Source organism: Fukomys damarensis, unplaced genomic scaffold, assembly GCF_012274545.1.
Source record: "Fukomys damarensis isolate Sample0158 unplaced genomic scaffold, DMR_v1.0_HiC HiC_scaffold_5, whole genome shotgun sequence".
Taxonomy (NCBI): domain Eukaryota; kingdom Metazoa; phylum Chordata; class Mammalia; order Rodentia; family Bathyergidae; genus Fukomys; species Fukomys damarensis.
The window spans coordinates 67,025,603-67,041,272 of NW_022900917.1; the positions used below are offsets into that span (position 1 = coordinate 67,025,603).

At 48.7% G+C, this 15,670-nt stretch overlaps 1 protein-coding gene and 1 long non-coding RNA gene across 2 annotated transcripts in view; one reads left to right on the forward strand and one right to left on the reverse strand.

The window, feature by feature from the left end:
- LOC109117453 overlaps positions 1-7,460 on the reverse strand; it is a 17,231-nt gene extending 9,771 nt beyond the window's left edge. The window contains exon 1 of the long non-coding RNA XR_002024766.2: positions 7,342-7,460. This is a non-coding gene — a long non-coding RNA (uncharacterized LOC109117453). The remainder of the gene's footprint in view (positions 1-7,341) is intronic.
- Zhx2 (zinc fingers and homeoboxes 2) overlaps positions 1-15,670 on the forward strand; it is a 71,566-nt gene that overhangs the window by 47,128 nt on the left and 8,768 nt on the right. The window contains exon 2 of the mRNA XM_010605577.2: positions 4,847-7,578. Coding sequence (XP_010603879.1) covers positions 5,061-7,574 — 2,514 coding nt within the window. The 5' untranslated portion in view covers positions 4,847-5,060 and the 3' untranslated portion in view covers positions 7,575-7,578. The remainder of the gene's footprint in view (positions 1-4,846; positions 7,579-15,670) is intronic.

A 15,670-nucleotide genomic window follows, 5' to 3' on the forward strand; every position in this document is an offset into this window, starting at 1 on the left:
CTCTCTCTCTCTCTCTCTCTCTCTCTCTCTCTCTCTCTCTCTCTCACACACACACACACACACACACACACACACACACACACCCCTAAGCATTCAAAGAGGCTTTTACCCTATGTCACCGTGCTCTGTGAGCTGCACCCCGCCTGTAGGTAACCAGATAGAGACGTTGCTATGGGAAGCAGTCTGTTCATCCTGTGGGCCAGTTCTGTCTGGGCCCTGGAGAAGCTGCGGTGAAAGCTTCCTTCCCAGTTGAGCTCCTGTTTCTGGCTCAGTATTGCCCACCAGAGCTTCCTCCAAAGATGAAGGTGTCTCAGTCTGCTTAGCATAGTAGCACCTCACACATTTGGCTACTGAGCATCAGAAATGTGTCTAGCATGACTGAGGACCTGCATTGGTGACTTCATTTTAATTCATTTAAACTCAAAGAACCATGTATGGCTGGCAGGTGCCATATTGGGCAGCACAGTTCTCGGGGAAGAAAAAAGGAATAATGAAGTGAAGAGATGTCCTCCTCATCCGCTAGACACAAACAGGTAACAGAATGTCAGCTATGAATGCACTCTGGGGAAAGCACAGCCAAGGAGGAGCTAGAGAGTGGCTGGGACAGCATTCTCGCAGAGGGGCAGTGGTCAGGACAGGCCTGCCTGGGAGCAGCTCCACTGGAATGTGCTGGCTGAGGCCTGTCATGAAAGTAGTGCTGGCAGCAGCTGGAGGACAGGAGAAAAGGAGAGAACACAGGGGCCAGGACACCTGGCATGCAGGCTGCTAGGAGGGATGGAGTTGCCCTGGTGGGCTCTATGCACAAAGGGAACGCAAACCAGTCTCATCAGAAAGCATCTCTCCATGGCTCTGAGAGAAGAAACCGGAGGCCGGTGGGAGGCCGTGGTAGGAAACAGGCTGGAGGTGCTGGGGGCCTAGACAAGGGCCTGGGTGGCAGTGTGCAAAGGGCTCCAATGCTGGTTTTGTCTGAGGGAAGAGTTGGCAGGACTGCCACTGGGCAGCTGGGTGGGTGCTGCACTTTAGGGGCTTTGGGCCTGGAGGACAGTGGTGTAGCAGTTGAGGGAGAAGAGCTGGGGTGGGGGGGACACAGCGTGCTGGGGAAGGGAACCAAGAGTTTCAACTCATGGGGAGGTGGAAACGGGAGTCAGATGCGGTGGCTGCACCAAACAGGAAGGCAATTGCCCTCTGCTCTGCCTTTTTTCCTCCACCTCCACTGCCCCCGTGAGACCAGAACCCCACTGCTGACTGGCCCAGCCTGAGAACACCAGTACTGCAGTCCTAGAGGGCCAGGCGCTGGGCCTGATGCAGGGAATACCCTCTCCCATCCTACTCAGGTTGTCACCTAAGCACCTGAACAGGTGGCCTGCTCTCCTCAGGGGACTCAGCACCAGGCAAGTGGGAGATGGCATGGCATGGCTCTCTCTTTCAGGAATGTCAGGTACCCTTGACTCAAAACTCTCTCCTCCTTCAGCCACAAAACGAAAAATCCTTGCACCCCTAATGCATCAGGACCCAACATCCCACCAGGCTTTGCTGCTTTTCTCTAACAGCCTTCAAGATTCTCTTCCAGTGTTGGATTGCTAAAATTTTAATTATTATGTAGCATGAAGTGGGGTTTTGTTTTGTTTTGTTTTTTCCTGATCATGGCTCTTTAGGACTCTGTGTGTCTCCCTGATATGTATGTTAAATTCTTTTTCTGTGTCTGGAAGTTTTCTAGAAACAGGTTTGTCTTATGCCCTCTGTGCTGTCTTCTGATTTTTCATTTAATACAATTATTCCTATCTTAGTCTTCTTTGAGTCCTCTAAACGCTGTTGGCTCTGTTTTTCATGTTCTCTTGTTGTTTTTATCTTTCATTAACTGATCGCTAGCCTGTTTTCTAGAACAGACACTGTCCTCATATTGGTTATTTCTGACTTTCCCTCTAGTGTTTAATCTCTTGGGTTTCTGTGCGGAACTTCTTTATGGACTCCCATTCTTTTCTGTGCTGGGGGGTCATGCTTTACTTCTCTTTCTTCAGCTCCACTAGCTGTTCATTGGTGTCTTCTCTAGACTCACTGATCACTTCTTACATTAGGCTCATGATCTGTTTAATTGTGTCTTCTTTGAAGTCACCAAGCCCCTTACTAAGCTGTTGCATTACCTCCACTGATACTGTCAGGTATCTCCGCTGTGTGACATGATTTCTTTGCCCTCAAGGCTCTCTGGACCAGCTTCGGGGAACTGGAAGATTCTGGAGGCATTTTGTTGACTTGTTTTCTCATGTTTCTGTGCTGGGATTTGCAGTCCCTTTGGCCCTGTGCCAGGTTCTCCCTGTTGTTTCCAGTGTTGTTCACAACCCCCAGACAATCCAGATAGTGGCATTCAGAGAAAACCACCTGACAGCACCAATCGTGTCCCCTTGGATATAGCAGTAAAGTCAGTGACAGCAGTGAGGCCAAATATGAACTGGGTTCTAGCAAACCCTAACAGCCACTCAGGAGCCACATTTGGCCAGAGCAGAGCGGTCTATGATTTTAGGGAAGACTCGGGCAGCTCAAACAGTGACCTTCAGTAAATCAGACCACTAATTCCTGCTGGATGCAGGCAGTGGTGTAAAAGCTCAAGTGGACCATGGGACCAAATTCCACCTCCTTCAGATGCACCCCCTCTGAAGGTTACATCAACCACACTGGCCTCACACCATAAATTCGGGCTCTGTAATCTTCCTGGCCTGAGCTTGAACTTCTCAGGACATTTGGGGAGTTTTCTGTCAGCTCTCACTTTCTCCAAGCCTGTCCCCCAGTCTCTGTGGAAGGGGAACACTGCAGGCCCAGAACAAAACTCTCCTCCTCCTCTAGTGTTTTATCTGCATTAAGGATAGTCTTGGTTGTCCCCTCTGTCAGCCTGTGCCTGAAGCATGAGAGGTGAGGCCCTGGTGTCTTCAACCAGGACAGCGGGGTCCTTCTCAGGCACAGGATGCTCCAGGCTCCTGGGAGGAGGGGGTTCCCAAATTAACATTTGTCTAAGGCAATTCCAATCAGAATTCTAATAGGAGTTTATTTTGCAGTTGATTCTGATCTATGAGAATAAAGATCAAAATAACCAAGAAGTGTTTCACAAAAGAAGAGCCATGAGGTGAACTCTCTCTACCAGATACTAAAATGTTCTCTATTATTCAAAAAACTTTAAAAGTGGGATTTAAATACAAAGCTCAACAGCTGGGTCAGGCGCACAGATTAGGTAACCCAAAATCAACCCTAGTAGATATAAAACCTCACTGTGTGATCAAGGCAGTTTCTTACAAATTAGCAAGCAAAGAAAAAAATAATGTAATACATGCTACTGAAAACTGGGAACTAGCAAGAAAGTAGTTAGAACTGTGCCTTACAGCTGGACCCCAAATAAACTCAAGCTAAATGTGAAAAGATGAAGCTAAGACACACATAGGAAAACATAAATTAACATGTCTCAGCTATAAAGACAGAGAATCCATTTTCAAATATGAATGAAGGGAACCATAAGAGAAAGAATGATAAAATGGCTATCTAAAAATTAAAATTTCTACACATTAAACATATAAAGACACCCTATGGAAAACTAAAGGTAAATGAGAAACTGGAAAAGCTTTGCAGTAGATAGAGTAAAGTATTAGTATTCTTTAGATAGAAAGAACACTCGCAAATTAGCACTAAAACCACTGAACACCATAATATAAAAATAATATTAACAGTCAGGTCACAAAATAAATAAGTGGCAAGTAAATCTTTAAGACCAATTCAACTTCACCAGCAATCAAGAAAAGAGTATTGAAAGTTTTCCTCTCCGTAACTGGCAAGGCTCATTTGTTTGCTTGTTTCCTGTTGTTTCCTCAGTACTAGGCATTGAACCTTGGAAGCAGTGATCTACATTCCCATCCTTTTATTTTTTTTATTTTGTGACAGAGCCTCCGTAAGTTGTCAAGGTGGCCTCAAACTTGTGACCCTCCTGCCAAGCCAGGTGTGTGCCATCACCCCGGACCGGGTGAGCCACTCAAAGGCAGTCACTTACATAAGCTGGGCATGGAGCTGGGCCCTCTCGTGCTACTAGAGAAAGGGCCAGTGGAGGCCAACGTTCAGTCATCAGACAGAAGGGTATTTCCAGGCCTTTGTCCAAGAGCAGTTTTCAGAAATAAGGACTAAGAGTGTTTACTGTACTTTTGTTGATAAGAGCCAAAAATTGGAAATAAATATCCAACAAAAGCTGAATGGTTAAATATATTATGTATGGCATTCTTATAGTGTAATAACATGCTGCCACTTTCTAATTCATCGCTTGGTCAATATTTATGGAAATGAGGCGCTGTTAAATAAAATAAAACTACAAAATTTGGAGCGTTTTTATTATTTTTGAGCTTTGTACTTTTCTGGATTTTCTGGATTTCCTATAGTGGTTTTGCTTTTACGATCAGTAGCAACATGTCTGTGATCATTTCTAATGCCACTGGACCCCACTCACTGGCCCCAGGTAAGCGCTTGTCTCATTGCTGATGTGCCGCAAATAAAAGGCAGCCTTCAGGCCAGGCAGCAGCAGCCATCGGCCACCTCCCCGTCTCTGCCCTACTCCCCGCCGCTGGAAGATCTCAGAGCCTGTGCTCCCTTCTGTATCTTTTTGTCTCAGAACATGAAGTGTTGCCCCACCACCACTCCTGCTTGCTTCCCAGGGAAGGAGAAAAAGAAGGTCCCCTCTCATGTGTGGAAGCACCCACTCCCATGCCACTGTTTGATTGGGTGCCCGTTGGGATGGGTCATGGGAGCAGCTCAAAAACAAGTGCTTATTTCTTCTGCACTGTGAAGAGGCACTGACTCTCTCTTTGTCCTTGTCCCACAGATATGATGCTACCCGGTGTGTTTAGCGATTGGTACAGTTGCAATTTTCTGTGCTGAAATAATTTTGAAAACACCAACTGAAGACTTGAGCATCCAAGGGAAGCCAAAGCCATTTGAGGGGGAATAAAGCCAAAAGCCTTTTATCCCGCCTCATCCGAGAAGATCACTACCCCACTTCACTCCCTCTAAAAATAAGCCATTGCACAGAAGGCAGCATGGCAAGCAAACGAAAATCTACAACTCCATGCATGGTTCGGACATCACAAGTGATTGAGCAAGATGTGCCAGAGGAGGGAGACAGGGCCAAAGAAAAAGGAATGGCCATGCCACAGTCCAACGTGGCCAAGGACAGTCGGGCAGCAGAACCTGAAAGCTCTTCCAAAGAAAATGAAGTGATAGAGGTGAAAACTGCAGGGGAAAACCAGTCCAAAAAACTTCAAGGTGGCTATGAGTGCAAATATTGCCCCTACTCCACACACAACCTGAACGAGTTCACAGAACATGTGGACATGCAGCACCCCAACGTGATTCTCAACCCCCTCTATGTGTGTGCTGAATGTAACTTCACAACCAAAAAGTACGACTCTTTGTCCGACCACAACTCCAAGTTCCATCCTGGGGAAACCAACTTCAAGCTGAAATTAATCAAGCGCAACAATCAGACCATCTTGGAGCAGTCCGTTGAAGCCACCAACCACATCGTGTCCATCACTACCCCGGGCCCTGGAAGTGGTGACAGTGATCCCGGGATCCCAGTGAGTAAAATCCCCATTGTGAAAACAGGAAAACTGAAAACAGACACCAAGAAGGCGCCCAAGAAGCCTGAGGAGGCTGTCCCCGAGAGCCACATAGAAGGGACCGCCCGCCTGGTGACAGATGCAGCTGAGATCCTCTCCAGACTCGGAAGCGTAGAGCTCCTCCAAGACACATTAGGACACGTCATGCCTTCTGTACAGCTGCCACCAAATATCAACCTTGTCCCCAAGGTCCCTGTCCCACTGAATACCACCAAGTACAACTCCGCTCTGGACACAAACGCCACCATGATCAACTCCTTCAACAAGTTCCCCTACCCAACCCAGGCCGAGTTGTCCTGGCTCACAGCAGCCTCCAAACACCCAGAGGAGCATATAAGAATCTGGTTCGCAACCCAGCGTTTAAAGCATGGCATCAGCTGGTCCCCAGAGGAGGTGGAGGAGGCCCGGAAGAAGATGTTCAACGGCACCATCCAGTCAGTGCCACCGACAATCACTGTGCTGCCTGCCCAGCTGGCGCCCACTAAAATGCCACAGCCAATCCTCCAGACAGCTCTGCCATGCCAGATCCTTGGCCAGACCAGCCTGGTGCTGACGCAGGTGACCAGCGGGTCAACCACTGTCTCCTGCTCCCCCATCACACTCGCTGTGGCTGGAGTGACCAACCATGGCCAGAAGAGACCCTTGGTGACTCCCCAAGTTGCCCCTGAGCCCAAGCGCCCACACATCACCCAGGTGCCAGAGCCCCCACCCAAGGTGGCAAACCCACCCCCCACCCCAGCCAGTGACCGCAAGAAGACCAAGCTACAGATCGCCCATCTCAAGGCGAGCTTTCTGCAGAGTCAGTTCCCTGACGACGCGGAGGTCTACCGACTCATCGAGGTCACTGGCTTGGCCCGGAGCGAGATCAAGAAGTGGTTCAGTGACCACCGGTACCGGTGTCAGAGGGGCATCGTCCACATCACCAGTGAATCCCTTGCCAAAGACCAGATGGCCATTGCAGCCTCCCGACACGGTCGCACGTACCATGCATACTCAGACTTTGCCCCCCAGAAGTTCAAAGAGAAAACACAGGGTCAGATGAAACTCCTAGAAGACAGCTTTTTGAAAAGCTCTTTTCCTACCCAAGCAGAACTGGATCGGCTAAGGGTGGAGACCAAGCTGAGCAGGAGAGAGATTGACTCCTGGTTCTCAGAGAGGCGGAAGCTTCGGGACAGCATGGAACAGGCTGTCTTGGATTCCATGGGGTCCAGCAGAAAAGGCTCAGATGTGGTGGCCCCCAATGGCTCTCTGCCTCGACTTGACCAGCTCACAGGGGCCCAGCTAGCCAGTTCTCTGCCCAGCACTTCACCAGCAATCACACAAACTCATGAACAGGTTCATCTCCTGAGGAGCACATTCACCCGAACCCAGTGGCCAACTCCCCAGGAGTATGACCAGCTAGCAGCCAAGACTGGCCTGGTCCGAACTGAGATCGTGCGCTGGTTCAAGGAGAACAGATGCTTGCTAAAAACTGGAACCTTAAAGTGGGTGGAGCAGTACCAGCAACCACACACTGCAGATGATCACGGCTATGACACTGCACCCAGGAAGGTGGCAAAACCAGCCGCTCAGAGCCCACAGAGCGAAAGTGAGGCAGCTCCGCACTGTCACAAGGACCCCGAGGCTCTCTGCGAAGAGGACTTGGAGAAGCTGGGCCCCAGGAGGAAAGCAGCCAGTGAGCAAGGGAAAGACTGCTTACCAGCCAGGCCCTCAGAGGCCGCCTCGGACAGGTCAGAGGGCAGCAGCCGAGACGGCCAGGGCAGCGACGAGAACGAGGAGTCTGGCGTCGTGGACTATGTGGAGGTGACCGTCGGAGAGGAGGATGCCACCTCAGACCAGTCAGATAGCTGGAGCCAGACTGCAGCAGAAGGCGCCGCAGAACTGGGTGACTCCGACTCCGACAGCGGCCCCGCCCCAGCCAGCCAGGCCTAGACAGGTAACCCCGCCTGCCCAGGCAGCGGAGAAGGCTGGCTCCCGCTCCTCTGCCTGGCAGGGCTGGCACAGGGGGTGGTAACGAGGTGTGGACTCGGGTGGTGCATCCTTCCTTTTAATCAGTAAGAACTGTCCATGCACAGATACCGATCACCAGCATAGCCCAAAGCTATGGTGACGTGAGGCAGCACAGAGCATTTCATATTCCAGATTTGGCCAGGCATTTAGCTCAGTGGTTCTGCCACCTGCCTCATAGGCGCAAGGTCCCAAGTCCAATTCCCAGTACCAGTACCAAAAAAACAAAACAACAACAACAACAACAAAAAAAAACAATGAGGCAGATTCTGGATTTGCTCATCTTTTGGAATATCTGCATATGCACAATGAGGTGTCTTGGAGGTGGGAGCCCGAAATTCATTGATGTTTTACCTACACTGTATACACACAGCCTGAACTTAATTTTGCATAATATTTTTAATGATTCTGTGCGTGAAACGAAGTTTCACGGCGTGGAATTTTCTATGTGGTTCGCATCTTGCAGCATTTTGGATTTTGAAATTTCAGACTAGGGGTGCTCAGGCTGTGTTCATCACATGCAGTGTGATGTTCTGAGGTGCACACGCAGGGTGTGATGGCTCACGGGATGGTTCCCACATGCGTCACCTCACATGCATATCATTTTGATGACAGATGACTCTTTTTCAAGGTTATTTGAAAAGAGGAGGAAAATAAGGGTCAGTGGTCCCTGTCCTTATTCCCAGGCTCATGAAGGGGGCAGCACTGCCACGAGGGGCTGAGTGAGCATTAGCAGATGTAGTGGCCTCAGCACTCCCGTGGGACCTTATAAACCGTCCTGGAGGTTCTTGCCTTACCTCTCTCAACCTTCGGGCCTGACCTTGCTGGAACCCTGTCACAACTGCTACACAACTCAGCCTCCGTGTGTTTTGTGTTCACTGCTGTAAAAAGCAAACAGCAAAAGGAGATGTCATTTTCTTTTCTTCTGCATTGTAAAAGCGTAAGTATTCAAGCTTACTGAATCAGAAATTTGAGGCTGTTTCTTTTCACCTGAAAGTGCTTCATATTTGCCTTGTTTTGTGGCTAAAGCAAGGTGCCACTCTGCTTGGGTCCCCGAATCTGGAAGAGTCCTGTGTACATTTAGACCCATGAAGAGCCACAGCCAGGGAAGGGAGGTTGCCATGGTTACTAATGGCCATTTCGTCCACATAATGGGACAGGCCTCAGAAGCCTTTGGTGTGTGGCTTCCCAAGGCCCTGCAGGCAGACAGCTTGGGGGTGCTGCTTTGCTGGAAGACTGTGAGTGCGGCTAGGAGCCTGGCGTGATCTATCTGTCCAGGTGGGCTTCTGCAGAGGTCACTGTGAAAGCAGGGAGGGGCCTCTCAAGTTATCTTTTAAAATAATGAGATAAAGGTAAGAAGCTCCAGGATGATTTATAAGGCCCTAAAGGGACTCAGTCACCATGTCTGCTAATGAACTCAGACAACTTCAGCTGGCTGCGTAGCTCACTGATTTGTTTATTCGGTAATAAAAGGCCTGAAACCCCCTCACAGCCTCGTTTTCACCAGCTCCACTGCCCATGAAAGGAGCTTGATGAGCCACCAGCCAGAAGCCTCCTGCCTTCCTAAGGGGCTGCTCCTGGGCTGTGAGGCAGCCCCAGGGATGCCGGTGGTAGGAGGGACTACAAGAGCACTGACTTTGCCAGCAGCTCTGGCTACCCCTCCATCTGGCTGCCTCAGTTTCCTCCTCTCTCTGGCTGCTTTCCTGCCCCTCCTTCATTGGAACAGAGTGATTTTTTCTGCCTTCCCAAGTGCTCCTAGCTTGCCCCGTCCCACCTCTGATGCTCTCCTGTCCATGATAGAAATCTTCATGGTGCTCTCACCATGAAGATAGAAAGAAGTCTTCTTCTGCTCTCACCCCAGGGTAGACTTAGTTCTATTCCACTAGGTAGCACATTCAGAATCCCTACTGAGTGCCAACCATTATGCTTGGCCCCAGAATCAGACGAAAACAGGTGACACAGCCCTCCTTTGCGTGGCACTCGTTTGGGCCAAGGAGGGAGGAAAGCGGACTTGCCTCCACCAGCCAGCACAACCCCCAGGTGTTGTAGGACCCGGCACAGCTGTGTGTGTGAGCTCACGCAGGGACACCAGGCCAGGAGTCTCAGTGGTTCCCCAAATGTGGGGCTGTTTGACCCTGGGGCTGCCTTCTAGGAAGGAGTTGGCCCAATGCACAGAGAGAAGAAATGCTCAAGTGAGAAGAACAGTATGGGCCAAGGAATGGTACACGTGAGAACCAAAAGAAATTTGGTGTGGCCAGAAAGTGGAGTTTTGTTTGAGTGAGAACAGCTAAATGCAAACCAAAGCTGGTCTAAACCAATTGTTTGTTGAATTTGAACCAAAAAATCAGTATCCCAGGGTGGGGTCATACGGCACTTGAGAGTCTACATGGCTGAAGTTGAAGGTTATTGCAGATAGCAGGTCCCAGGGTCCCTGATCTACCTGTCCCATCCCTTCTGTTGTGCTATACACCACTGTCTGTGAGAATGCCATCTGGGTGGGCCGTGACGGTGCCTGATCCCTGCTGAAGTCCAGAGGAAGCAAGATGGAGGAAGAAATGCTAAGCCAAAAGGGGAGACTCTTTGGGGAGAAGTAGAGGCGAGATGAAAGTCTGAGGAGCAGAGGTTGGAGGCCTGGTCTCATTGTCTGAGACAGGCAGTTCTCTAATTTTTATAAACTCAGAAGGTGAGACTCAGAAACCAAGAATCTACGCAGTAGCTTCAGCTGGGCTCAGGGCCCTCACCCTCTACTGCCGTCACTGCCCCTCTTCCTGACTGGCAAAAACTCCCCATTATGTGGACCACTCTCTGCTCTGGGGCTTTTGAGGCTGACCTTTGAGTTAACATCAGACAGTTTAGAGGTGTAGGAGCTGGCCGCATGCCCCCCTCAAACCTAAGAACATCCAGGAACCCATTACCATCCATGCCACGATCATGAGCTGAGAAATAAATATTCCAAACCTAGACACTGAGATCCCCACAGCTCCTGCTGCACCCGAAACCATACACTTTCCGGTCTGGAGATCCATCACTCTGAGGTTGGACCGCCAGAGGTGCTGGTGGTGGCCTGTGAAAACTCTCCTGAATCCTAACCAGAGCACTTGGGGAGCCTTTCAACTGAGAGGGGAAAAGTCCCCTAAATTATTTCACAACTTTTACGAACCAAGAATGTGGGTCTCTTCAAATCCATACTCAGGAATGCCCCTACTAAGACACATGTATTTAGAAGCCTGCAGAAAGCACTACTGTTATACACATCATAATCCTGAAAACGATCCCTAGTTTTAACTTTATAGGAGGTGTTTTATGGCGCAAAGTGGTCAGGGATGTGGTGGAGCAGCTGAGAGGGACTCTAGGATTGGATTTCCTCTGTGAGAGAGAAGTATCTCACCCAGGCGGCCCCGCTCCAGGCTCATAATGGCGTGTGACTCCTAGCCACACATGGGAAGATAAGAAATCCTTCCCAAAACTTATGGTGCTGTCTTAGTTACTTTTCTCTCATTGCTGAGAAAAAATACCTGACACCCAAAGTTAAAGGGGGAAGAATTTTTTTAGCTCACATTTTGTAGAGGTTCCAGTCTATAAACGGCTAGCTTCAAGACAGAGTGGCATCACAGAGAAGAAATGGTTCATGGTAGCAAAAGCAACAAGAGACCTTAAGAGCATCTTTCTGACCCTTTTACCTTATTCAGACTACTTAGGACAGGTAGCACTCACACCCTTAACCCTCGTGTCCCTGGGCCTAACCCTCCATGAGCCAGTCACACACTCCAGATTCAGCCACCTCTGAAAAAGCATGAGGCTCCGGGGGACTTCTAAACACAAGCCATAACAGGTGCTGTTTTGATTCAGTCTCAGAGTCTGAATAACTGTTCAGCCATCATTGAGAGAGCAGTCCTAGTAAAAGGATGAAAAATAAAATTTCAATTCCAAAATCTGCTTCCCCCTACTTAAGCAAGACATTGTCAGACCCATGCCTTCATGTTTGAGCTACTACTAAGAGTTTCAATTCATTATTACATGCTATGTGCTTAGCATTCCACAATGTATGTCTATTAAGTCCTGCCAACTTCACAACCATTCTTTGAGGTAGGTACAGCTTTTTCCCCATTCTATAGTAGGAAAAACTGAGACTCAGAGAGAATCTGTGATTTGCCCTGGGTTCCCCAGCCAGCAGCAGGGGGAGCCTGCAGTCCACCTGTCATCTCAAGTGGTGGCATTACTGCCACAGCCTGGGCCAATGAGCAGGACCCAGTCACTTCTTACTGTGTTTAGGAGGAGAAATGAATGCACCTCCCTCATTCAAGGGTGACTCTGGAGTGCTCTCTGCATGTCGGTCACTGTACTGTCTGTATACATACTCCAGGAGGACTGGGACACAGCTCCTGCCTAGATCTAAGAAATGAGACATAGGGCCAGGGATGTAGCTCAGTGGCGCTGCACCTGCCTGGCAAGCGCAAGGTCCTGAGCTCAACCCCAGTACAAAAAGAAAATGAGGCATGTGCATAAAAATACTGGAAGCCTAACTGGATGGACTATTTAATGAGAACTGTGCACAAAGAAACTGGACAAGTTCAGAGGGCAAATAGTAGCTTTTTGTCCAATGCACATGTGCAGACTTTCACCTTATTTACTTTAAATAAAGAAAACAAAGTCTCAGAAACGTAAAGTAACTCACCAAAATGCACTCAGCCAGTGTCTAAATTCGACACCAAAACTCCAGCCACTACCTTGACAACCTCCCAATTACTGCCAGTTTCCTACTCTTGATGATTAAGAATGGTTTCAGGGAAGACGTAAAATTGGTGAAATGTCAAAAAAAATATTTTCCACGGTTCAGCTATCTTAAACTGTTTAAGGCTGCTAAGTGCTACATCCTGGCACAATGGAAGGTCCAGAGTATGTGTGCCCCGCATTGCGTCCCAATCACTGGTCCACACACGGCTTCCCTTCCTCGCTCCCCCAGCAGACCCTGGGGCAGGACCATGCCTCATTAGTCTCTGAATCCTTGGTGCAGATGCAGGGCAGCTTACTCCTAACGATTGTTACTAAGGAAACAACGAAAAGAGGGTTATTTGGGCTCAGGTTCTGGGAGTCCAGGGCTGAAGGGCCACGTCTGGTGACAGCTTCTTGCTAGGCAGAGACCCAAGCAATGCAGGGAATCGTGTGGCAGAAACAAAGAGTGAGTCTGTCCTATCTCCCCGCAATCCTGGGGATCCATCCCAATGACCTTCTTGGTCCCTAATCACCTCCCAAGCCCCCCCACTAAACACCTTGGTGGGGTTAAGTTCCCACCCTCTGCACACCTCCAAGAGGGCTTCAAATTCCTATTGAAAACATAGCAGCAGTTTAATGAAGCAACCTGAGAATTAACACTCTTGTTGTTTTTCAATTATCCGGGATCTGTATTTGGATCCTTTTTCCTCCCCATGGAAGACAGCAGTCAGAGGAAAGCATTGGGCATGGTTAGCTTTCCATGCTTGCAAAGCTCAAGGGAGTCTTTTGGAGAATCTGTCAGCAGACACTCTGCTGAAGTGGGTGACACTTCTCTGGAGTCCATTGCCTCCCTTGCTGTTACCTAACGGGGTGTTAACTACACCACTTCCAATTACCTAATTTTGGAGCTTCTCAGCCTAGCAATTCTCACTGTGCATTGGGCAGCTTGTAACAACCTAGCAACCATGAAATCCAGCCCCCTCATTTTCCAGGGGAGATTAGAGGCCCCAGGGAGATGAAGTAAGCAGTCCAGAGACTTTCCTAGTAAGTGATGTGGTTCGTTCACCTATCAGGCATCTGTGGAATGTGTCAGTGAGCGGGGCTCTGAAAGCTAGTGGTGTTCCATAGCCTCTGCCCTCATGGGGCTCCTGGTCACATGGGAAAGGAAGTATTAATCAGTCTTACAAACAGGAAGGGATGTTACTGTGCTGGCACACTTCTGAAGGAGAGGTAGATAGTCTATTAGAGTACAAAGTGGGGACCTGGTTTAAGAGTCAGGGAAGCCTTCTCTGAAGAGGTAATGAATGAATTGAAACCCAGAGCTCTAAGCCAGTACAGAGCAGTTGGCTTGGGGGAAAGAACAGAGAAGAGCATTCCAGGACCACACGCTGCCCTGGGGGACTGTAAAGGTGGCTGTTGTATCTCTTACCTGAGTCCACACTTCAGAGGAGTGTGGTGGTCAACAGCCAGGGTTAGATGGATTCTCATATGGATATACCTTGTTTTATCACTCTTCACTTTACTATGCTGTGCAAACATTGCATTTTCCTTGCAAGTTGAAGATTCCTGCAAGGCTATAGATACCATTTTTCCAGCAGCCAGAGGTCACTTCCATCAGATAGGTGACACATTCTGGCAATTCTCCCAAACTTTCAAGCTTTTTCATTACTACTATACCTACTGTGGTCACCTGTGATGGGTGACCTTTGATGTTACTATTATCTTGCTTTGGGGAGCCATGAAATATAGCCATCTGAGACCACAAATTGAGCTGAGAAATCCTGTGTGTGCTCTGATTGCAACCAGTTATTCTCCATCCTTGTCCCTCTCCTCAGGCCTCTGCATGCCCTGAGATACAAACTATTGAAATTAGGCCAATAATAACCTCCAGTGAAGGAGCAGTCACATGTCTCTCACTTTAAATCAAAAATTTAACATAACAAAACTTAGAACACCGCAATAGGTGAAGGCTAGGCCTTTTAGCGAAAAGTTCTCAAGTTCTCGAAGGAAACTGAAATCCAGCTCCAGCAAACTCAGGAATGTAGGCAAGGGAAACAGTCTTGTTGCTGATATGGAGAATGTTTCCGTGGGACAGACAGAAGAGAGAGCCAACAACAAGGTTCCCTGAAGCCAGAGCCTAACCCCGAGCAAGGCCTGACTCTCAACAGTTCTGTGAATACTGAGAGGTGAGGAACCTGCAGAAGAAAAGTTTGAAGTCAGCAGAAGTTCATGGGGTTTAAGAAAAGAAGTGATGCCCATAACATAAGTGCAAGGGAAGCCTCTGGTACTGATGGAGAAGCTGCAGGAAGTTACCCAGAAAGAAGAACTTTCATAGCGAGCAAGGAGATGGCCAAGCTGACTCTCCTTAGCAGTTGATGTGGCTGGTGACTTTATACGGAAGCCAGGCCCATTTGTCATTCCAAAGATCCGGAGCGCTTAAGAACTGTACTAAATCCATGCTGCATGTGCTCTGTGAGTGAAACAGCAAAGGCCACAACAGCACATCTGGGCATAACTTGCTTCTCTGAGCATTTTAAGCCCACCGTTCAGACATTCTGCTCAGAAATAAAGATCCCTAAGGGCTGGGAATTTAGCTCAGCAGTGCTGCCACCCGCATTGCAAGCACAAGGTCCCGAGTTTGAGCCCTAGTACCAGAAAGAAAAGTAGAGAGAAAAAGATGCCTTTCAGATATTACCGCTCAGTGACAAAGTACCTGGCCTCCCAAGAGCTTTGATGGAGTTACATGAAATTGATGTTGCTTTAATACCTGCCTATATAAGATCCATCCTGCGGCCCATAGAGCGAGGGGTAATTTCCACTTTCAAGTCTTAAAATTTAAGAAATACATTTCACAAGACTACAGCTGCCAAGCCGGGCATGGTGGCACATGCCTGTAATCCCAGCACTCGGGAGGCTGAGGCAGGAGGATTGCTGTGAGTTTGAGACCAGCCTGGGCCACATAGTGAGTTCCAAGTCAGTTTCAACTACATAGTGAGACCCTGTCTCAAAAAACAAAACAAAACAACACAAAAAATAAATGAAATAAAATAAAATGTTCAAGGAATATGGTACAGCTGGGTTCATCTAGAAGAGCTGCCAGCAGGGACCCTGCAACAGGCTGGGGGACCTGGTGCAGATTTAAGGTGAGAACGTGTGCAAGGGCTGAGTCTTCCCAGAGAATCATGAAAAGAAAATACCACAGAGGGAAACGAAGACTGGAAGCTACTGAAGAGTGTCCAGTTTGAGGCTTTCCAATAGCAAAGGAAACTCTGTCCTTTCTTCGAACGACTCCTTGCTCCAGAAAGATG